The sequence below is a fragment of the Pomacea canaliculata genome, linkage group LG1 (genome assembly GCF_003073045.1).
Source record: "Pomacea canaliculata isolate SZHN2017 linkage group LG1, ASM307304v1, whole genome shotgun sequence".
Taxonomy (NCBI): domain Eukaryota; kingdom Metazoa; phylum Mollusca; class Gastropoda; order Architaenioglossa; family Ampullariidae; genus Pomacea; species Pomacea canaliculata.
Genome location: NC_037590.1, coordinates 41,283,759 through 41,307,979, shown reverse-complemented (window position 1 = coordinate 41,307,979; position 24,221 = coordinate 41,283,759). Strand labels below are relative to the sequence as shown.

Below are 24,221 nucleotides of genomic sequence, written 5' to 3'. Positions count from 1 at the left end.
GAGTTAAACTTGACTCACTGAAAGCTGTTTTTAATAAGGCAAATATAACAGGTCCTGCATAAGACCACCAGTCTAGTGTTTGACGTTCGCAAGCCAGTGCTGACACCACTGCAGTGAATCCAAAAAAAAGCAACAGCAAAAACCATAAAAAACAAGTGTAACAGAAAATATCTACACATGCAAATTCATTCAATCACTCAAATGAAGTATGGCAAGTTCAAATCATTTATTGACACCAGAACTGGAGTATAACTTCACGCCACGATGGTAGAGAGATGGGAGATAATCCATTATACCTTAAAGTAGGTAGCATGGCGACTCCACATCCTTCTCAGTCAACGACATAACCTTTCGCTGTTGTGCACCAGAAACGGGGGACATATCAATGATGACTGATACACAATTTGTTACCACACCTTCCTACCACCCATCTGCTGAGACATCCATCAATGGAGACGAGAGGTTGATGAAATGTGATATAACATTTTCCTACTGCTTACTAAGTTATCCATTCATGACCGCCTTTAAACGTGCATTTGAACAGCAGAGTCAAAAATTACCACAAAAAATCCAAATTTGCAACAACAACAAAAAAATGCATTACATTGTGTTCTCCCTTAATTTACAATTCCATTTACACTTTACACTATCCGTCCATGCTGCAACTCCAGTGGTTATTTAAACATATATGCATTGAATATGTAAGAAACCCACAAAAGTATTAATTGGAATTTTACTTGGTGGCCTATGCAGCCCTCCCCTCCCACCCACCCCCAAAAAAGTGTTTCTCAGTCAGATCATGATGCTCTCTTTAAACTGCCTCAAAGTAATTGGCACTTGGAAATAATTTTGTACACCAGCAAATGACACATAAGACAATAACAGTCACATTTAAAAAAAACGTATCCTTTCAAAAGTTAAGATTACAGCAACTTGCCACTGATATTCTGTTCAGCAAAAATTACTTAAAACTTGTCATTTATACAGGGTAAAAGGAAAGAAAATTAGCTAGCTACAAACAGGCACACACCCACACACAGATTCAGAATGATGGCATACAGGTATAAATGAAAATATAAGATGGACCAGGTGTGCACAAGGTGTGACATTTTCTGGTTTAAATTTTATTAACAAATAAAAAAATGCAAGTTTCTACAGTACCAAAGTCATCTAGTCTAAGCAATGGCAAAGACCTTTCTCAAGGTTTTGCAATGTTTTTGATAAGGTGGTTAGTTCAACAAGTGGGGAGGTGCACTGCTTAGTTTCCTTATGATGGTTTCACAATGTGATTAAATGTTTATGATGGTTTCACAATGTGATTTTAAAAAAAGCTTGTTAAATTTACTATTTCTTCACTTCCATGATAAATCTAGATCCTGTCTCTCTTATGACCCACCTCCTCTTCTTGACACACACATTTTCCTCTAAGCCAGATGAATATACTCATAAAAGAAACATTTTAAGACAGCAGACCATAAACTGGAGGGTAACTAATGAATACACTTGATCAGCCTTGAGAATATATATTAACACAACCAAAAAACATCCAGACCTGTCTACCATTTGCTTGTATTATTAAATCTTGCATCCACACTTATGAGAAATATAAAACCTGACTCATCCCTTGGGCATCAACTGAAAGGCTGCCTCCAATATGAAATGGATTTAACTTTCTTCATTTCATGTATCCTAATCTACAGACTGCTTCACACAGAAGCCTTTTTCCCCCGTCATCATCTGGTTCCTTAAATAAAGGACATGTACTTTGTGAATATCTTGAACATAATGCACAAATCTGCATATGCTTATAACACAACATTAGCAGCAGAAAACTTGTGAATGCACTGAAGCACATCAAAGATAACTCAGAAAAACATTATTTCTATATAACCAACACATACAGCTGCCAAGTCACAAATCTCATCTGTGACTACCACAGGAATCCAGTAGCAAATGCAAAATACATGATAAGATCTGAAATGGTAAATCTACTCCACCTTTCTCCACACTTAGCGATAGATGTTCTCTCTCTTCCACAGAAGTAAAGAATTTTTGCAAAAGCACTGCTCATTATTCACTAATTTCACAGTTGACCAGTCCCCTGGTATTGGTCATGGGGAAACAACTGGACAGACTGGCTGAGAAGGCTTGCCACTGGGACCTGTTTTGAGTGGTCAGCAGTTACTGCAAGTAGTGACGAGCCCACTCCTTCACATTTGTAAACTATTTTTTGTCCATCTCTACGTTTACTCCTTTTCCATGAGACCCCAAAGAACAGTCTTAAGAGCGTCATGCCAGGTCCCATGGCCAAACCAGACCAGCTTGAGTTATGGAAGAGATCTTGCTGGTGTTGTAGATGTTTACTATCAAAATGTGACAGTTGTGCTCCTTCCTGGTTTGACGCCAGCCTGTTCTGCTAGCAGTTCTTCAGTGATAGTGTTGATGTATTTAGAGATTATTTTAGTATGATTTTGCTTGGGTGGCTGATAGGTTTATGGTTTTGTAGTTTAAGACTGTTTACTGTTTACAGAATAGTGCTGCTACCTACTGAAATATAGATATGCACAAAACTGTTTCAAAGCTGGAGAGTAAATACTGGCCACTGTCGATTCAATGCCTACCTGAAATCTATGAACATAGATACAAGCCACATCTGCCAGGAATGCTCACACCAGAAAACCAACTCTCTGATGAAGCAAGCTTCCAAGTATTCAGGAGATGACAGCACAGCTTCTACCCTAGAGAATACAAGCTTATCTCTACATGTCTTTGAACGCAGGGGCTCCTCAGCGTCTTCAGATTTATTGGGGTTTTTATATTCTTATTCTAATCATGCATCACAAAAACTGCAGTCATGGTAGTCATATTTTCTATTCCCTCTGCCCCAGTCATGGATCAGAATGACCACACCTTTTACCCTCCTTGTCATCCTCTATCCGAGATCTCCAACAGAAAGCAGTGAGAAACACATTTCATGCCCTACCTGTGGTAATCACTTGAAATTTAAAAGACCATTCAAGTAGCTGGAAAATTTGGGAAACCAGCCAACAGCTTCAAAACCAGATACTTTTCATTTTCTACAAACATGCCAAGTTCCACAGCTATAAACCAGAGGTTTCCATGGACTATGCAAACAGGCTTCTCAGATTCTTATTTTGTTTCTCATCTATAGATATGCCTCAAAGTTGGAATTCTATGTGGCCAAATATACACAGACTGGAGGCAAGGACTTTAACCAACAACAAAAAAATCTGAAATGCCATGAGTAGTAGATCAACTACCATCCACAAACACTACTTACACTATTAATATTTCAAATATATTAGGAAAGAGTTAAGTGAGAGACTGTGCGTGCATGCAAGCACATTTTTTAATGAATCATCATAAAAAGCTACAAGGATGGTGCACCAATCTCAGGGAAAACACTTCTTTTGTATAAGCCAATGGTTTTGTGTAGCCATTTTGAATGCAAAAATCATTATTCCACAATTTCTTAACTTGCTAAGAAAACTCCTGTTCTATATTCAGTGAATGTACAATTTTCGTCAGATGACTTCTATTGATAAAATCAAGATGCAATATTCTTAAGATTAAACAAAAATGAAGTTATCTGCATCTCTAATATTCAAGGACTTCTCTTATTATCATAAATTAATCAGCATTTTCTGCTTCTCTCATATATATATATGTGTGTGTGTGTAGATAAATGCATGTGCACAGGCATGCAACAATGGATACTTGTATGATAATTGTGCCTGTAACCAAGGCAGGATAAAATTTCTCTTTAAAATACAAGTACACCCACAATCCACTAAGACATTAATACAATTGCTACTAATCACATGAAATTCAAATCTTTAAAAAGTCTTTCCAGTACTTCTCATTGAGAACCTTATTTACTTCTCATATCTTTCATTCAATTCAACATCATCCTGACATAATAAACTGGGGCACAGGGATGGGCTAAAAGCTATTGCTACATGCAGACTTGCCAACATGCTTACAACTCTCAGCACTCATTTGATGAGAAACCAGCTCAACTAACAAAAAACAAGACATTTAATCTCCTGAAGCTGCATGCACCCCACATGAAAGGACAAAATGCCCGTTACAAGTCTGTATCAAAGGCTTTTGGTGTTGATTCCATAGTCAGGCAAGGATCTTAATGACAACAGCTGTCATTCAGTTTGTGCACTATGCTGTCTCTTGTTGAGCCTGAACATGTCTGAAGTATTGTCACTAGCAACAGACTGCAGTTCCTGCTGCTCTTACATGCTTTTTCTTTTTGTACAAAATGTTCTCTGGCCTGAGTGTGATTTTCAATGATGATGCTTGCAGTCACTTTTATTGCCATACATTTCTGTTACCATCAATAGAAAACAAGAACGAAGAAGTCTCTAGGCACATCAACATTACAAACTGCTCTACTTCTCCACTTTTCTAAGAAACAGAAAGCATATCTAAATATAACTGTATAAGAATCAGTACATCAACAATACTGTAGGATGTAAAAGGAATGGTGTTAAAAATGTTATGTATATGTTGCTCAATGGCATTCAAGAGGAAAAAACAAAAGCTTAACACCTACGCAGAAATCAGCTTGTAAACAAATTTACTAATTGAAAGAATCCTTCTCGGTATCTTGCAAATGTCATCATCAGAGTTAGCATTTACTGAACACACTTTCATTCCGTCAAAAGTCATGCTCCACAGACACAAGTGGGACAAAAAAGGGAAAAAGAATCGTAAAAGAACGTCAAGAAGGTACCGATTTACAGTTCAGTTGAGCAGCAACAAATGGACATACAGGGCATCTAAAACATGTCTTTTAGTTGCTGTTATCTATTCGTTGCACCTGCATATCATTTTGCAATGCTCTGGGAGACATGGCATGCATTCTTGCAAAAGATACACTAGCATACATCTCTGCTTATCCAAAATGAAAGGAAAAGCCACCAGGAAAGCCACTAGGTCCTGCTCCACTTTGAGGTCCACCAAATGAGAAGCTATGCATGCCTCCCGGACCCATTCCACCACCAAAGAATGCCTGGAAAATCTGGTTAGGGTCTATATCTGAAAGGAAAAAAAAAAAAAAAAAAAAAAAAAAAAAAAAGCTGTGATGCATAATCCACAAAACTAATTCAAATCAATTAAAAATAAATGCTGTGCACAATTTTGCAGCAGGGCAGGGAGCTGGGGTAGGGGAGAAGATTTGGTTTTGACAACTTCACTGTGTACAATAACTTTAACTTTATCTTAGTGCTATTTGTTTTTTAATATTAAAAATCCAACCCTACTGCAGGGCAAGACTTGAAATTCAATATATCTAATAGTTTTCATAGCAACATAAATCTATTATATTAAGTAAATCATGATAATGATGGAAATTTGGAGGGACAAGCATGGGATATTCATTACAGGACAGAGAGGACGCATGCAAGTACATGATGGGAGTATATAATTCTCGTTGGCTGTCTGCGGTGACTCACAGTGCAGTCAGTTTCTGGCAGGCTGGGATTGTACATGTTGCAAAAGTGTTAAAATACTATTGTGAAACTCTACCCCGGCTTTAAAAGATAAACTTGACAGGAAAATGGTAAAAAATGGTAAAAAAAAAGAAAAAGAAAAAGAAATGTATTACCACTAAAGCCTCCACATGAGTCATCCAAGTCCTGTCCATTATCATAGCGTGCACGCTTTTTGTCATCTGATAAAACACTATATGCCTCTCCAAGTTCTTTGAACTTCTTTTCTTCCTCTTTCTGCACTTCTACAGTTGCATGAGAGTGTCGATCTGTCCAACAAAGCAAGAAATTATGGAAGGGTTTCAAGCAAATCATCTCTACAATGACAATCAAAGCTGAGTGCTGACAACCAACAAAAATGGAGGCTTATATACCTGGGTGATGAATAAGGGCACGTTTCTTGTAAGCCTTTTTGATTTCATCGTCTGATGCAGACCTGGTAACACCCAGGATTTTGTAGTAATCTTTTCTTTTACTCTGCTTTAAAGCAACTTTGGCTTCATGAAGTAGCTGTTTGTTCTCTGCCACAAACAAGTCATAGAACACTAATTATAAAGACATGCAACACACAATAAATTATATACTTGTGCCAAAACATGACACCAAAAAACAAGTAATCAATTACTGTAACTGGTTAACAATCACATATTTCTGGTGATGTGGAAAAAAATGCTAGTAATAGAAAACTTTATCAAACCTACTGATGTTCTTGACATTCCGAAGAATACGAGATTAAGCCAGTGTTTTATGTATTTAACCAGGCTGCCAAACAAAGGTGTCACCAACCTGCTAGGCAATGCTCATCTGGCACCACTATTGTATGCATGTTTCTTCTTTCATACACTCCTCCCCTTCCTGCTTGTGTGTGTGTGTGTTATTTCTTAAGTATTAAGCTATGATGAAAAAATTATCAAACTACATGCTGAAATATTAAATAACAAAAATTATCAATGATAGTGAAAAGATTATATTAACATATAAAGAAGCTAAAGTTAATATTTTAGTAGACATTGAAACACTTTGCTCACCTTGTGACTTCTGTAATTTGATTACTTTCTCATAATCTCGGACTGCTTCTTCATACTGTTCTGTATCCATGTAACTGAAAAACACACGTGTTCAAACACAGAGTAAAATGTCTTTAAATGAACAGCTTGATACACATTAATACAATGTATTTTTATCTTAAATAAATCATGCTTCTGATCAGTCATGCTACTGGCGTCACTGAAAACTGTCTGCAAAGAAATCCAAGCAAACATTAATGTAGAGAAGACCAAGTTAAAAAAAAAAAAGAAAGACTGAATTCACTGAAGGACAGAAAATCATTAAGCACAATAGAAGCACAAACGTTTACCATTGCAACCCTTCCTTATCTCAAACTTGGGCCATTGTAAGACTCCAAAGCAAGTTACCTGCACACAAGTAACCACAATACTATAAAGTTCTTAATTTCCAATTCACCGAATAAATTACGACATGTGGCTGATTCCCACCTACCTTTTCTTGGGGGGAGGGGGGGGGGTAAGAATTTATCAAATTCTTTTATGTGGGTATATTACACAAGAAATGTGTTTTAAACATGCAAGCATGTGTATATATTAGTTTATGGACTTCTTTTGCATAAAAAAGTCGATTTTGCACAGAGCAGTAAATTTAAAAGTTGTGGAAAACCTGGGAAAGATTTGATATGTTTGAGGTTAAACTGACTTTCATTTCATTATTGTTTATTCGTTATCCTTCAGAAATTTGGATGATTTTCAGTCAAGGCCTTGGCTCTGATCTCACCTATCTCTTAAGCAGAGATCAGCTTCTTCATCTACTAACCCAGCAGTGGCTCCAGTTACAGAAGTCTCCATATTTACATTTCTGTAAAAAGAAGCTTCCCTCAGCTTCAAAATTTTCTTGGCTGATCTTACAAAAATAAATATTGGGTGCAATATCCTAGAGGGCAAAACCCTCACTTTATCCACAAGTACACAAATTGTTGAAGTCTAAGATTCATGCTTAGATTGGTCAATGGTACGGTGCTTCATGACAGTCTGAATAATTAATGCTTGTCCAAAATTTCACCAAGAAATGGAAGCATTTTTTTACCTTTTATATTTCTTGTTATTTTGCATGTTTCTGGTGGGAAGCACCATCATTCTTCGGACCATAAAATTCACCATCCCTTAAATTACTGCAGCTTGAGTTATAAAGAAGGGAAGACAGAATTTCTTGTTAGTTTTCCACTAACACAATAAGACCTTTATGGCCTTTTTAAGTCCATGTCTTCTGTACAAAAAGGATTCTAAGATGGCTGCTTACAAAACAGATGACCTGTCTTCAAACATTCAAGAGAACATCAACCCATCTGAAAGCAGCTGTAAACCAATTTTATAGATGCCAGGCTTCCACTCCTAAGCTTCCGCTATTGAAATAATCAACTCCTTTATACAAACCTCCCAGCTGCAATGAACATGCCACAAAACATCTAAGAACATTTTCCAAATTCTTGATAAACATAGAGCTAAACCCATGCTTTCAAAGAAAATATACACAGAATAAGCAAAGCCGGATAATCCTAACATAAAAGAATTGCTTATCACTCTGACACAATTGTAAACCCACAACAAACACCACTGAGTGATGAAATTACAAAATTCTGTCATAAGGCTGAAGCACAAAATGCATTCTTAAATTTAATTAAAGAAGCAGAATTCACATAGCAAAAACATTGTCCCAAAACACTTCGATAGCTTTATCTCTCCTTTCAAGGCTAATAAGTCGTATTTAGAGTTGCTATCACATTAACATAACAGTTTGTTACAAAAAAGTGTTTTGAATTTTGATTAATTTTAGAAAAGCACATGCATATTGTCTAAATTCTAACTAGTGATGTCTCAGAAAGCCACAGCCAGACATAAGCTTTTCAAGCTTTACCCAATTCCTGTTTTGTAACATCAGTAAAAATGAGATGATCCTATTTCCGAAACCCAGGTGAGAAATGGATTTTTAAAGGTTTTTATTTCATAAACAGAACCATGTTTTGACAGATCTTTTTTTCGAATTAGTATCTTATAATAAACTCAACTCACTAGTCTCAAAATAATTGTATACTAAGGTTAGCCTCATAAGCAGCCTATCCATAACACTAGACTCTTGAGACATATTTTAGATGAGCAGAGTCCACCATTTCTAATGACACACACAAGCATCCTGTGTGTCAACAATGTAATTAAGAACATATTTAAAAGAAAAGAGTGGGACGTTTTGTCTTTAACACCCTTAGATTTCTCTTCCGGTTTAAGTTGAGAAAATAATCTTTGATAAGGGACGTTACATGGAAAAGCTGTTAAGCATATTTTTAAAAAAAGATAACTTATTAAAAAAACTGTACTGCACAGATAAATACAACATAAGTTAAGACATTTAAACTTTTTGTTTGAAAAAAAGAATATATATATATATATCATGAAAACAGATGGATTAGAGTGGAATCCTAAATGTAACTCACCATTTAGCACGTCGTAAATAAGCTTTCACATAAGTTTCATCAAGTTTTATTGCTTGATTGCAATCTTCTATAGCTTGGTCTAGCCTGTTAAGCTGAAACACAATTATTAAAATCTCACTATTTGTTCATAAAACACAAAGCAGCTTGTAGATTTTAAGAAAGCTCTTACATGCCTCAACCCAATATATTTCTTCAATATGGTTTTTTTCCAGCATTAAAATATGCACGTATCTAAAACATGAATTAGACGTGATGCATACATATAGTGCAGGTGCATGTGCGCACACACCACCAACCTTAGCACTGACAGTGGCCCGATTATTGTAGAGTTTAGAATTCGTAGAGCGATTGTGTGGATCAATTTGTAGAGCCTGTGTATACAGATCATATGCATCCTGGAACTTGCCTCCTCGGAAAGCGCCATTGCCAGCCTCCTTTTGTGTTGTTAACTGCTTGGCTCTCTGCAGTTCCAAAAATAACCAGAACACTGTTCACTAACACAAAATTAAGTATTTGGAAAAACACAGAGTAAAAAAATATATCCAATACTATGAAAGATAAATGCAAATGTTGTTTGAAGGACAGTTAAAGAGGCAACTTCAGACCAGCTAAATGTAAATATCATCATCAGGATTTGGAGTTAAGAACCAAACAAGCTGATAATTGCATGTCTCTTACCCTTAAAGCATCACGAGCTTTGCTGTGGTCAGGAGCCAGACGCAGCACCTGCTGAAAGTGCTGAAAAGCCTTTTCTGTGTTGTCTTGATAGTATAGACATAATCCACGCACATATATGGCATCTGCGTTCATACCTTCTCGAGTGAGGATATCACTGCAGTTAAATAAAGTATATCACAAGTTATAGATTATTGGGATAAATTCAAAAGAATGCTTGGAACTTAGCAAATAAAAATCCAAAGGTAAAGGTCTAACATTTTCAGCTCACAGGTTTTCAGCTTCAGAACAAGCTTTTCTGATGGAGTAAGGTACCCAGCTGGGTCAACTGGAGGAAGTTTGCAGCACTACTCAGATATCGATCCATTGCACCTCTCAGTTCACACACCAACACTCTAACCACTCGGCTATCTACTTCCCAAAGCAAATATAACACAATAAAAAGAGAACCCCATAATTCTGCTGGCTATTGCATCAATGAACAAAGAGTAAAGGTTGCATAATGGCTAAATTCAATAGTATGGGTTGGCACGTTCATACACAATGTATTTATGTGTTTGGTCATAAATGAGCACATGCATGCACACACACATTTTTAAGCCCAATATAAAATGAGCTACAGGTAGACTTCAGTAAGTTGGTTTGTTTTTGGTAAAATGGAACTTGACAGTTTACATTAAAAACATTAACATGCAATTTCAACCATTTCTAGGATTCAGGGATTTCTAGTATTTTTAGATCAACTTTAAGCAATAAACCATCATATAAAAACACTCCTTTTAAAGGATACTACAACACTTAATAGATATTAATGTTGATAAATTTTCCAAAAGAGGCAACACCACAAAAGTCAACAAAATACAACAACTTACTTTGCTATCTCCTGGGCTTCCTGAAACCGACTAAGGTATGTGAAGGCCTCAGCTTTGAGAACTTTATACCGAGTGCAAGCTGGACTTATATCCAGACAGCGATCAAGGTTAAATATAGCCTGACAAATAATGATAATTGCATGAAATGTTAGTCTCGTACACTAAAATTAAATTATAAGAAAAATTATAACATATTAATTGAACTGTATATTATACTTTTTTTAATGTGAAAATCAACCTCAGTAAAAGACATTTTTAAGAGCAGAGTGCTGCTCTCTAAGACAGAATGGTGAAAAGTAACTGTTTTTGCTGCACTACTAATTTTTCCCACATTTGTCTAAGTCTCAGTTTAACTTGTGCCCCCTTTGCTGCAAGTAAGCTACCAAAATGTATACATTATGCTTAGTAAAAGTTTAAAACAAGCATCCAAGCATGACTCAGGCAACCAAAGAAGTTCACATCCTACAACAATTAGCTAATACTTAGAAACTTGTCACAGAATGACAATATTTTTTTTAAATAACAGATTCATCAATGATGCCCAAATTATAAATACATCTATAGATGATATACTTTCTGACTGACCGTTCTTACTACGTATCAAATTGTAAACTCATAAGAAAGAAAATAACCGAGAAATAAGCTGTCAACAGTCAGCAGCATAAAGCACACACTCTTTAGGCTAACTCATTCAATATGGACATATAGAAGGAGCTGAGCTTTAACTATGAAGACATTTGCATTCTTAGGTTCAAACTGGATGGGAAAAGTTAAAGAACTCACCGTCCGGTAATCTCCTTTTCCAAAGTTAAGTTCCACTTTTGCATCATGATCTTGTAAGCTTTTGAGACTATTTACCTGTAATAAAATCAATGCTTCTACTGCATTTGTCCATGGGGTAACTGAGGCAGGTGACTTAGAACAAATCTTTACAAGAAAGCTAACAATAGCTTACAAACTAAGCTGATTTAAAATCATTTTATCAGTTTATGTGTAGCCAGTCAAAGAAAGTGTTGCAGGGTTAACTTTGCCAAAATAAAGATTTACATAGGCCCTTATACTTTAATGAATCTGAGCACAAATTTTTTTTCTGTTGAGTACTATTTTGCTCTAAAAAAAATTTTAATGCATCTTTCTTCGTTCAGTAAATGGTAATTTGTCTCTATGTACATTTTAAAGTAAAATTTGTCACAGTTAGGGTCGTCACTTAATTAAAACAAAGGTTTCTACCTTTTCTTCCAAATTACCAAAATCATTTGTGTGATGAATTCCATTAATCTCTAAAATAACTCTAAAATAAAAGACATCTAAAAACTATTTTAAAAAATGGAGTGAAAAATAATCCATTATTATTGAATAAAACATATAATAAAAATATAACTATCAAATAATATATTTAACATATGATGTAAAATTTGTCATTCCTAAAATTATCCTGAAATACAAACTCTGTATTAATTGGAACAAGTATGAGCATGAATCTATTAACCTCTAGACATTTCGCCTATGTAGCAACATGACCAATCGTATCGTGACTTTTGAGAATCTGAGAGAGTAATTTTGCCAGGTAGAGTTACTTCGCCCGTTCTGAGACAAGCACCATGTCTAGTACTAGTATGTTCATTGATTTCAACGAAGCAATCGTGGTAAAAAAGATGCGATTGGGGCTTGTGCAAACACCGATTCTAGGTACCCTGAAAGACTTGAAATCAGACAAGTTCATACCATTTCCAAGATAGTATCAGGAAACAATAAAACTTTCCAAACAGCTACAAGGGCAGCTTAGCATGGAGTGTCTGGTCAACAAGTACACCTTCTGAGTTTGAACCCAAATAAGGCAAATAATTTAACACCAATATATAAAAAAATGTAATGAAAAAAGTGTCAAGACAAGCAATATTCAAAACGTAATTTTTTTTTTTAAAGTGGTGAATGTCAAACACTGCCATGAATGCCCATGTTCATTATTCATAGTACAACACCTATTACAGGGATGCAGATTTAACATCTATGCAACTGTACGAACAAAACTTTTATATACGATCATACCAGTTGAAGCTAGGAATAACTTTTAAGTGAAGGCCAGCATCAATGAAAACACTGAATGCGGTGTTTAGTTAATGATGTAAAGCTGTGTTTCTTACATTGCAACCACAATGGGCTTCTATAACTGTGGTGGCTCATGGCCATATGAATTCGATGTTGCACTGACTGTATGAGGCATTTAGCCTGAATGTTAATCATGCTAGCAATACAGCCTCAAAAAAGTTTGATATCATAAACTTAGTGTTCTTTTTTTTTTTCCAAAAAAAAAAAAAAAAAAGGCTGTGCGGGCTTTGGCAGAGTCGATCACCAAAGTCAAGTAGCAGAGACATGAGGTTCACTTCACACATAGCCATGTTTGTCTCAGACCGGGCCATTTGTATCATGCATCATCAATGGGTAGAGAAAGAGGCGGCATTACTAGGTCAATATGACACACAGAACAATACCTCTGCAAGGACAACACTGTTATCAGCTTCAAGCTCCAATGCATGATTAAAACTTTTTGAAGCTGCTAATGCATTTCCCAAGGCCATATGACATTTGCCTTCTCGTATATAGCCCTGAAACCATGAACAGTTCTTTAACAACAAAAACACAATACAAAAAACATGCATGAATGCAGTGTAAAATATCATACAAAATCATGTAATGATAGGAATAGTTTGAATAGCATTGTCCACATCTGTTCCAAGATAATTGGTATCAAACAGAGGGACTTGACTTCCTTCTGTGATCAACAACTAGTTAGGAAAGCTTCCCGCATTCTGTCAATACCTGAACATGTGCTAGCAGGAGAATTTGTTTTATTAAGCTCCGGTAAATGCTATGCCATGCCAGTATGCAAAAGCAATAGGCATCTGAAATCTTTTGTGCCATCCACAGTCCAGCTACTCAATCATAGATGAACTGTCAGCGGTGTGTGTGTGATGTGTAGGTGTGCATGGTTTTTTTTTCATATAAATATATTTTGGAAACACACCTCCCATTTAAATTGCCCATTGGGACTAATAAAGTTGGTTGTTATTGTTATTATGTAATGAATCTGCAGCCACCAATCAAATAGGAGGGGAAAAAACAAATCTTTATAAATTAAATAAGCAGCTTTTTTAAATACACAAAAGCCCTTGTTTGAAATCTGCCATATTTGCTTATTTCTGCAACTTTTTTCTCCCTAGAAACAAATCACATTTGTGATTAGAGAAATGAAATTTCTCTGCCTGACTGAAGCATATAATATCATCATTCTCCACCATCACCTCACCAACCACGTTTTGCAAAAGACTGAAGACTCATCTGTTTCTTTCAAACCAGTCTTAAACAACCACGAAACACTTCTGCCTATATTTTTTACTTTCATGGTGTTTTATATATTTGTTCGCTTTACTTTTTCTTCTTTTGTTTTTTCTGCGCAATGAGCATTCTTTTGAATGGATACCTGCGCATTACAAAGCGACATCATCATCATCATCTCTCAATGTTGTTATCTGACCTTGACAAAATTAGGGTCCATGTTAACTGCTTGTTGAGCATCAGCCAGTGCATCTTTGTATCTGTTTAACATAATAAATGTAGCTGCCCGGTTTCCATAGTATGCTGCACATGTTGGACACAAATCTGACAAAGAAAAAGAATAAAATGCAATAACATTCACTCTTTCTTTGTAGCCATGAACAATATTAAGGGGAAAAAAACTTCAAAAGTTGTTTCATAATATGGCTATTAAAATCCTTTAAACTAACAAGTAACATGCATCAAATAACCTTTACTGTGACCCATTGTGGATAATTTTTATTTTTCAGTTATCCTTCACTCCAATTATGGATTTGACCTCTTCTGGTTTTTAATCTGTGCTTACTACAAAATAAATTTTGATCAAAATATTATCAGTACACTGCACTACACACTCAGTACAGCAAACGAAAATTCTGGAATGTAGAAGTGAAAATTCACAGCTTTAACAAAGCATGATGCTGTTCACTTTCAGAAATTTTTTTTCTACAAAATGTATGTGCAGATAATTGATTTATTGCTGCTGATTATTCCATAATGGCTAAAACTGGTTTAGTTCACATTCTTGAAGTTTGGCACATGGGAACTTTTAAAGTTTTAATGAGAAAGAATAGTGAAAGACTTTGATACCATTATTTTGTATGAATTACTGAAAAGTACTGATCCATAGCAAGACTGTTACTAAGCATGTCAAACAGTGCTCTCGATCAGAAGTCCAACCCACCCACCCGACCCCTCCGGTTGCATGTTTCCTATCAATTTTATTTTGTCATAGTTATCCATACTGACAAATTTTCACATTGGTGCTTATTTCCTGGTGAGCCAGCCAATGAAGTTATAAAATAAAAATTGTTTAGTAACTTTTGTGTGCAATGCAATCTGCACAAAATGTCCCATTTTTGCTGCTAGAGTTGGCAACAACAACAAAAATTCAAAAGAGCTAGGCAGAAAATTCCTTGAAAATTTATTAGCCTCTTCCTAAATACATTTGTGCTTTATTGTTAAGAAATAATACATTCCATAATTATTTTAAAATATTATTTTGAGTGGTATACTAGACATACACACTTTTATTTGGTGTTATCAACTATCAAGCTGGAACAAAACTATTTTAACCATTGCTATGTAAAAAAAAGCAAAAAGAAAGACAAATCAAAGATGCCTTTCTCAAGTGAAAAAGGAATGCCCAATCCCTACCCCTAGATCCATTTCCTTATTTTTTTTTACAATTTGACCAACTTTAAACCAAATGAACATCGATTTCAACAGGCATGACCGGTAGAAATCAGGGATCAGGGATGGTGCCAAGTAAGGACCTTTCATGCATTTGTAAGGACCTAAGTGAAAGTCATCAATGCTTCAGTTAATACTGATGCCTATCTGCCATATTTAGATAACTTAAAAAGTCTCTTTAGGGCGCTAATAACATACACCGTTAATGTTCCAAGTCTTCTAGAAATCTAAGTAATAATAGTTGCAAGACATTGAAGCCATTCTTCGGTGTAATACAAAAGTCAGTTCATATCTCTCTTTCACACATACTCAAAGGAGAGAGAGAGAGAGAAATAGAGCTATGCACAGTATTAGAAGATCAAGGCTTTGGTTCAAGAAACACGTGTATCTTCCAGAAATACTTTCATGCTCTTCTTGTGTCTATCAGCAAGAATGTGCTTCTTCAAAACACTTTCGCCCATTGATGAAAGATTCAAGGATATTCCACAGGCAGCACATCGTGCACAATGTTTATCTTCAGGGTCTTTTATCAACCAGTCTTTCTATTTTTTTTTTTCCTTTAGCCAGTTCTCCTGAAAAGAACACTTCCCCGGCATTTTTTGAATCGTCAAGACAAAGAAATGTGGTCATTCGTCAAGACTAAAATGTCGTGAAATGCAAGTTCTCGTCGCGAACAAGACTTGGCAATCATGTGATTAAAATAGTGGCGAGGCAAAGAATCTTCTGTATTTTGCAGCAAAGTCGACTCCGACAATAAATTTGTGGATTTATAAGAAAAATAAAATCTGTGGTAATATTCTATTGATATAAGGACTTGTAACGGTCACAGAGAAAATGTAAGGACGTGTGTGAGGAATTGTAGGGACCACATGGCAAATATAAGGACTTATAATGCCGTACGGTGAAACTTTTCTACATAAGTACTTGTAAGGATAGGTAAGAACCCTGAAATAACTGTCGAAAATATTTTTCCGACTTGTTTTCTCAAAAACAATGTTTTAACTTAAAAGGAAAAAAGTATCACGTAGTGTATCTAAAAGCAACATCAACAAGTAATCAACAGCAACAAATGGTGTATTATATTGCATTCTTCTTTGTTGCTTATCTTGCAAGATATTCGACTGCATTTTGAGATCAGTTTAATGCTTTCCATTTCTCTGTCACTAAAATAGAAATTTGTCTGGCTCTACTGTACCCTACAATAGACCTACTCATGCATATATGCGATGCAATCAAACACATATTTTATTATATTTTCCGCATATATCTATCACACACTTAATGTCTATAAAGCTTATGATGCTTTTGTTTTACTCAAGACATTCTAACATTGGTTTCTTTAATTCTAAAACATTGCTGACCAATCCTGACATGCACTGTTAAGTATCTTCAACTACCTTTAAAAGATTTGCATTGTAAGTTTTCTTTACGTTAAATGCAGGTAACAATTGGTTTTTCCCCCCAACTTCGAATACAACACATTAACGTAAAGCATCCGAGTAGCCTCCCATTCGAGCAAGCGAAGCTCAGCTTCATTGTGCAGCTTGTGGCCCTACTTTCATTTTCTACTAATGTAGCAATGTTTACTTACTAATAGCTTGATTGTAGCACTCCAAAGCATCCTTGTATTTCTTTTGTTTGTAAAATGTGTTGCCTTCTTCCTTCTTTATTTCGGCTTGATCTAGTGGGCTGTAAAATAATGCAGAGTAACAAAGCTCTTTAGCTATGCGTAAATAGTAACCTTTCTAGAACATTCCACGTATGTCACCTTCTATACTTGTATCGACTGCTAAAAAATGAATCAATCATTCAATAGCTCTATCATTCATTTCACTGACCATCACAATGTAGCACTTCCTATTTATTTATTTTTATTTTTATTTTTTCTTCTTGTTCTTTATTCCCACTGATTATACTGACGTCCAGGATCTGTTCTACAACGAGTAATAAAGAAACGAACCAAACCCAGCCATACTGCACGATCAATGGAAAACTTCATATTTAAGTACACGAATACGGTTACTACTGTAATCGAAATCGAATATTCACTTATACTAATGGTTCGACTCAACTTTGCTTCCATCATGGCCACGTCGTCGTCTTCGTCGATACCATTCTCAGTTGGCTCTTCTAATACTTCCATGCCCGACATGATTGTAGTAGCTACAGCCCCGCGAGAAACCCCGAGATCGAGGTTCTTACGACATACTCGCAGGAAGAACGATAACTCGCAACAGTCATCAGCGGGGAGGGAACTCTGTCATCACGAAGGACGAGAAGTGTCTAACAATGTCGGACAAGGAAATGTCCAACCGGCTTCGAAGAGCTGTCTATGATGGCGATTTAAAAACAATTCAACGCCTTTTAAAGGGTGGAGTTGACGTAAATTCGAGATTTTGGGTTAGTGAAACAAAAACAGATTGTTAGATACTGTGGATGGGAAAATCATGAAAGTTGTATCAAATTCAACCTATGCACAAACAACGCTGCACCGATTTGTTATTTATTAGTACTTTTTTGACTCCACATCAGCTTCTGAAAGGCTCGCGCTTGAACATAGGTATTGGTTAGACCCCACTGAATAGAGGAGGAAATGAACAGTGGTTAGTGAAGTTGTATACAGCCTTGGTGGATGTGGATAGTTAGGGTTATTTTGTGTGTGTGTAGAGTGGGGGGTACATTTGTTTAAAGAAGGCCTTGCAGGTAAGGCTATGGTATCGCGTCCCCCGAGGAACACAATTATCATAAAATTATATAAACAGAAAAAGGCGATCGTAGCCCACGTAGATACATCTTGAATAACACCACAGTTTAGATTGAAAAGGGGTGGGATTCCAACATAATAGTTTCACAATCGAAACAGTTTTATTGTAGTTTTATCATATATTTTGGATGACTTTATTATTTAGACAATTTGGTGAGATAATGTTTAGCTGAATGAGTGCTTTGTAACATTGAGTCGAGCATTTGTGTTCTTTCAGTATGAGAGCACACTGCTACATGAAGCAGTCTCTATGGATAATGCCGATCTGGTGGAAATGCTTATCAAAGCTGGAGCAAATGTCAACAGTACCAATAAAGTATGTTTTGTTTCCACTTTGCTTCTTCTGTCAATCTCAAATTATCTGATGGTTATTTTACTTTATATTTTACTTTCATATGTGCATAATTCCAAACAAGCAAAGTAGAGTCGATAAGAACAATTAAGAATTCTTTTATTTAGAGAAATTATCCTGGCATTGTTTAACAAGAATGATCAAAGAACTTTCTGCTACTGGACTGATACACTTTATATATGGTGAATACTTGCTGGTCAGACACAGCTCCTTAAAGCCCTAGCACCATTTAGTCAGTTCCTCATAGCTCTTCTAGGGAAGAGGACAGAAGTTCCCAAGGAGAATTTTTCGTTAAAATTCTCTTACTCATTGGGTATTCTATCTAGTCTAATACCTCACATTGTTTTCTTTCTTCCTATCTATTGCAAACCCACAATAGTCTACCTTGGAATCCACAAAAGACTGATTTTTCCAAAAGTGTGTTCTCTTCAGTGCATCATTCAGCTCCAGATCAGATTTTACAAAGCATGAGACAAGACATGTCATTCGCCCAAGGAATATATGTTTATTTCATTCATTCAACAAGGACAAACATCATGTGCGGAATCACGCATACAAAGAGGTATTTAAAACACATGCATACCAATTCCATCCTATTCTATACATACTTAACTACTACAACACTAATTCCTATTACCTACCTCTTCTAATGCCTAATTCTACCTATGACTAAGGGGAGAGAACAGGGATTTTGCCACACAAACCACTTGACAGCAGAACAGTACACCTACATGGTGCAATGGTGCTTCTCCTGTACTCATAATAGGGGAAGCTTAAGAGGTGGTATTTTAAGGTATGTAAGTCACTTGACAACAGTGTGGAACACCTACACTGTGCAGTGGTACTTCTCTTGCACTCAAAACAGGCATGGGAAGGAATGACCCCTCACACTGCTGCAGATACTGCATTTTGTCTTCAATTTATGCAAAATAAATCCTTGGTGCTAAGTCACCCCTTCAGGATCATGGGGCAACAGTGAGGCTTGGCAAGGAAAGGTAGCCATGGAGTGAAACAAAACGCTGTCAGTGGTACGCACTGTCCCAAAAGCACTCTCACTACAGTTCATTCACATACAGTGTATTATTACATTAAATAACAAGCTAGTTGAAAGTCATTTGTGATGTTGCCTGCGTTCTTTCTCTTTCTCCCTCTCACACACAAAAGCATTAACTGGTTTGCAGTGAGTCAGTGTTTTGTGAGAAATATTAAATTGAACCTAGACAGAATCCATAATAAATGTATTGCATTCTCTAATGTTTTTTGAGTACCTCATTAAAGATTCACTAGAGCACTGAAGCACATCCTCAGAACAATAAGCTTTCTACACAAAAGAGTATCTTCACAAGATAGTTGTAATGAAACATTCACAAGAGTTTCTGTTTATCTGTCAGGTTATTGATAAGCCAGAATATAACATTTAAACCTAAAGAAGTGGATGTTGTGTTGGTCAGGATGGCCGAACTGCTTTACATCTTGCTTGTCGGGGTGGTAATGCAGAAATTGTTGGAAAACTGATAGCAGCTGGTTGTGACGTCAACAAGCGAACTTTGGTAAGAATCAGAATGGACGCCAAGTTCATTTAATTTTAATTATTCACACAAATCTGTCCAGGTTCATTGATGTTTGTGAATGCATCCACACTGGTAAAGTACTAAAATATTCATAAGTAGTTTATTGAATAAACTACTTAAACTACTTATGACTTATGACTTACTAAAATATAGGTGCTTGGGGGATGGAATGGAAAAGAGATAGCTTGCTTGATATTAGTATGGTTACCATACTTTCATTCAGCTGGTCACACAAATTATACAATACAATACAACTTTATTAATCCGCAAGGGCAATTACAGGTATGATGACACGCCAGCACACTAGAGGGAAGATTATGTAAGAGATTAAAGGGAATAGATTCTGGCGACAGACACACACACATGTGCACACACATTAAACTTCATATTTCTGCCTAGCACAAGAAAGACAGTCTTAAAACGTTACCCTGGAAAACATGTTCCACATTGTCAAGCAATTTTTGACTATTAATGCTTGTTTCAGACATGAGACTGAAATATAGACAACTGATTGTACTTTCAGTTTCTGCCTGCCACAAAGTTATTGCATGTCCAAGTCAAAGAACCACTTGTATTTAATACAATTTGCCAACTATTGACACAGATAAGAAATTCTTAAACTGCCATGAATGAAATCAGCTTTATAAATCTGCATTATATTGATAAATACAGGATGGAAAAAGCTGCCTCCACGTAGCTGCCTGGCGTGGACATGAAGAAGTGATTAGAACCTTAGTCAAGGAAGGTGCTGATGTCAACATTCAAGATGCGGTATGAATTTGAACAGTGAGGATGTATTGAGCTTGCATATGTTTATAAATATGCCTAAAAGTGCAGTAAAGACAAAAAAAAGTCATCCTCTATATGTGTATATATATAGAGAGATTTGGATTTATAGCAGTACATTAATTTATTAATTTAATTCAGTAATTGACTCCATTCTTTCTCATGTGTAAAAGACCTAAATATACTTCAGATGTTTAAAATGAGTACGTTAAAACAGGCATGTCAAACTGAGGGTCCTCAAAGGGCTGCATGGGTCACGTTTGTGTTGTCATGAGGGCCGCACATATATGGTGTTCTTTGTGCTGGCTGCAGGTGTGCCTACATATAGAGGAATTCAGGCATTTTCCAGTATTTTTTTATAGCAAGTGATTTGGAGGAAAAAACCTTTTTCATGGACAACTAACAGGTTTTTCATCTTTTTTAACACTCAGGAAGGATGCCCTCCACTGTATTGGGCTGCTCGCTCAAATCACTTGAATATCACCCAAACCCTTGTGGAAGCAGGTGCAAAGATCAATTATAAGGTCAAGGTAAGGAATATTACTACTGAAAAGCCAGTGACAAGGGTTACCATCACCCAATAGGTGAAGTCACATTTCTAGGTGTGGTACATTTCCTGTTGCTTGTATGATTTGTTTCTGGTATGTGATTTTAGGGAGAGTGAGAAGGGATAAAGGATTGATGATGTGAAGATTATAACTAAGTATGCTTGGATTTGGGGTAACTTGGATTTTTGCTTTGGACTTTTATAGCTGATTCATTTGGTTAAACAGCATGAAGATGTAAAATATATAAACTTCGGGCAGTCTTCTGAAGCATATAATTGTTAAAGAAATCAGGAGCCTTGTAAACTGATAGTAGCAGAAGAGCTGAACGTTTTGAACATGAAATCTTGTGATTAATTTTCAAGGATAAATGGCCACCACTTCAGGCTGCCCTTCATCATGGACACACAACTGTTGCCCGGTACCTTATTCTTCAAGGTGCTGAAACGAATGTTTCTATTCAGGTAAGCAAAGTTTTGTGTAGCACACCTTTTTAGGGCAGGCATCAAATGAACCATCATGAACATACCTACACAGAAACATGCACACATACTGCACATCAAAAGATAAATAAAGTTGATTGACATAGCGCTTTGCCCATCATCAAAGGAGATTACAAGTGCCCCACAAAAAAACAACAACAGACATAATGGACACTCGTCTCAAAACAAAGAGACCACTGCATGCCCCTGTAGTGTAGCCACTCGCGTGAAGGTGAATGTCATGAGTACAGATGTGGTAGGCATGAGTCTGTTGCATGGAATGTTCAATCAAAAGTTCTGCTACAAAAAATGACTGAAAAATTATTATGAGGCTTGTGTAGACGCTTCATTTATGGTCCCTGGTGCTGCAGTTTAACCTTATCAAAGATGTTCCATCCACACTACGCCTGTCAGAGAAAACAGTCATCGCAAACTCAGCCCCCAGAGAAGCACAATATCGTGTATCAGACCTTTCCCCACTGTGCACAAAGTTTGCTGTTACAGCTCAGCATCAAAACTTTCTGAAACAATCTTAGAAAAAGGAATTTGAGTCTGATAACAACACTGCTGATGCACAGATCCAAAATCTAAGCTTCTGCGAAAGGGCACAGGCGTGGCATTAGAAATAAAATGATCCAGGAAAAAAGTGCCACTGACGCAGAATTCAGTCCAGGAACATATGAAATGGCGTAACAGATTCACAGATTGGTATTAAACACAACTTGACATTAGATCAACAGCAAAGACAAAAAGCAATAGAGCTGTCAGGCGAAGGGACATCACTCTCATATTTTTAAAACAGGCTTGAATAAGATTTATATGCTTTTATTCAATCCTTCAGCAAATCACTTCGTGTTCATCTCTATCCTAATTTATATGGTAATACTTTATCTTATATTGAAAAATCGTCATAAGCTGCCTATGCTAATCATATTATTAAATCCCTTGCAGAACAAGAATGTGTTATCACTCATGATATCCAACAAAAGCATTCCTCAACAAGGCATTCAGGAAATGATGGAACTGTTGGTGCAGGCTGGCTACAACTTGCACAGAACTTCATGGACTTCTTCAACAGTACAGTCATCTACAATTTCAAAAAAGACATGTCTTGACCTATCTCAGAAGCTAGCTGACTCACCAGAACAGTTTCTTTCAACATGGCTTGACAGAACAAAGTTGTGTATTCCCAGCTTAGCTCAACTGTGCCGTGCAAGAATACGAAAGCGACTGAATTATTGCAACTGTGGTCGTAGCATTGTCAGAAGCCTAACCTTTCTGCCCATCCCAGCTCTTTTGATGGACTTTCTTTCCTTAAGGGATGAGCCATCCTTAAAACTTAATTAGAAATAGCTCAGGCAAACACTGTGGGAAAATTCTGTTATATCTTTTGGGTATCTTTCAAAAATATCATTTGATATTTCTTGGTCTTTTACATTTCTTAAAGCTAAGTGAACTGCAGTTAAAAGGGAATAGACCTGTACTAAAGTAATATATTTTGTGGTGAGGTTTGACTTGTTCATGCCAAGAAAGTTTTAACTTTACTAGCAAAAGTGCTGATGGATTAATCTTGAAAAGTCTGTAAAGTGAGTACAGTTGTTTTAGTGTGCTGAAACCCTGTTTACAAAACTGCTTTATAAGCATTAACAGCACTTGAAACAAATGTAATGAAAAAACTCTGCTATCCAGCTCATGACAGTGGGGTAGATGGTCAGTCACTTTTTACAAACCATATTTGCACAAGTTGAGATGCAAAAGGTCTATCACCAAATGAAGAGAATTCAGTGCTGTACGAATACAATTTATTACTACATTACCTTCTCATTAAAAATTTAATTTATAAACACATCACTAATAAACATTATCCATATCTGCCACCTACCCACCATCAAATCCTTTTAAACGTGCACTAAAAACACATCTGTTCTATGGACTTTTGTCCTTACACCAATCAACATAACTGTGATCATAATCAATTGACTAGTCCACCTGCTCGTCTTCCTCTGCACATTTATGACATTCTTCATCCTTACTGTTTGTTTTATGATTCCTCTTTGTGTCTTCTATGTTTCTATTTACTTGTCTGCATAATTGTTTCTCCTTCCGTCTTTCACAGTCTCCTACTTGCCATAAGTGCTGAGAGCATGCTCCTTCATGAGCATGATAATGTGCTATATAAATCACATATTTATTATTACTATTAGTCTGCAACAAAATACATATACATGTTTATCTCAATGTACACACTGGAGTTCCTGCAAGTTAAGGTCTTCTTCTCGAAGCAAGCGGCAGTAACAGTGTGTTCGTATGATTGATCTTAATGATTTTACATGCACTCTAGAAAAGGCATTACCTAATAGTG

The 24,221-nt window shown here is 36.3% G+C and overlaps 2 protein-coding genes across 2 annotated transcripts; one reads left to right on the top strand and one right to left on the bottom strand.

Annotated features, from left to right (window-relative positions):
• Positions 1 to 211: 211 nt before the first annotated feature.
• LOC112563856 (dnaJ homolog subfamily C member 7-like) lies at positions 212 to 17,590 on the bottom strand. The gene is made up of 13 exons (XM_025238259.1): positions 17,432 to 17,590; positions 16,951 to 17,048; positions 14,107 to 14,231; positions 13,064 to 13,177; positions 11,355 to 11,429; positions 10,572 to 10,690; positions 9,703 to 9,856; positions 9,321 to 9,485; positions 9,025 to 9,116; positions 6,554 to 6,627; positions 5,900 to 6,046; positions 5,642 to 5,794; positions 212 to 5,073 (listed from the first exon to the last, which is right to left on the bottom strand). The coding sequence occupies exons 1-13, from the start codon at positions 17,509 to 17,511 to the stop codon at positions 4,931 to 4,933; spliced, it is 1,539 nt and encodes a 512-aa protein (XP_025094044.1). The 5' UTR covers positions 17,512 to 17,590; the 3' UTR covers positions 212 to 4,930.
• On the top strand, positions 17,587 to 23,806 carry LOC112563860 (26S proteasome non-ATPase regulatory subunit 10-like). The gene is made up of 7 exons (XM_025238272.1): positions 17,587 to 17,759; positions 18,341 to 18,439; positions 19,927 to 20,025; positions 20,719 to 20,817; positions 21,264 to 21,362; positions 21,743 to 21,841; positions 22,811 to 23,806. Exons 1-7 carry the CDS (start codon positions 17,649 to 17,651, stop codon positions 23,204 to 23,206), a joined length of 1,002 nt encoding a protein of 333 aa, XP_025094057.1. The 5' UTR covers positions 17,587 to 17,648; the 3' UTR covers positions 23,207 to 23,806.
• The last annotated feature ends 415 nt before the right edge of the window (positions 23,807 to 24,221 follow it).

Bases quoted from the DNA above. Each gene is read 5' to 3' on its own strand.
- LOC112563860 (XM_025238272.1), top strand. From the start codon at position 17,649: ATGTCGGACAAGGAAATGTCCAACCGGCTTCGAAGAGCTGTCTATGAT. The intron at 20,026-20,718 runs GTAAGAATCAGA...TGATAAATACAG, and splicing joins ACGTCAACAAGCGAACTTTG to GATGGAAAAAGCTGCCTCCA. The intron at 21,842-22,810 runs GTAAGCAAAGTT...AATCCCTTGCAG, and splicing joins AAACGAATGTTTCTATTCAG to AACAAGAATGTGTTATCACT.
- LOC112563856 (XM_025238259.1), bottom strand. From the start codon at position 17,511: ATGTCGGGCATGGAAGTATTAGAAGAGCCAACTGAGAATGGTATCGAC. The intron at 17,049-17,431 runs GTTGAGTCGAAC...ATTATTTTACAG, and splicing joins GTGGCCATGATGGAAGCAAA to CCCACTAGATCAAGCCGAAA. The intron at 10,691-11,354 runs GTGAGTTCTTTA...ATTATTTGTCAG, and splicing joins GAAAAGGAGATTACCGGACG to GCTATATTTAACCTTGATCG.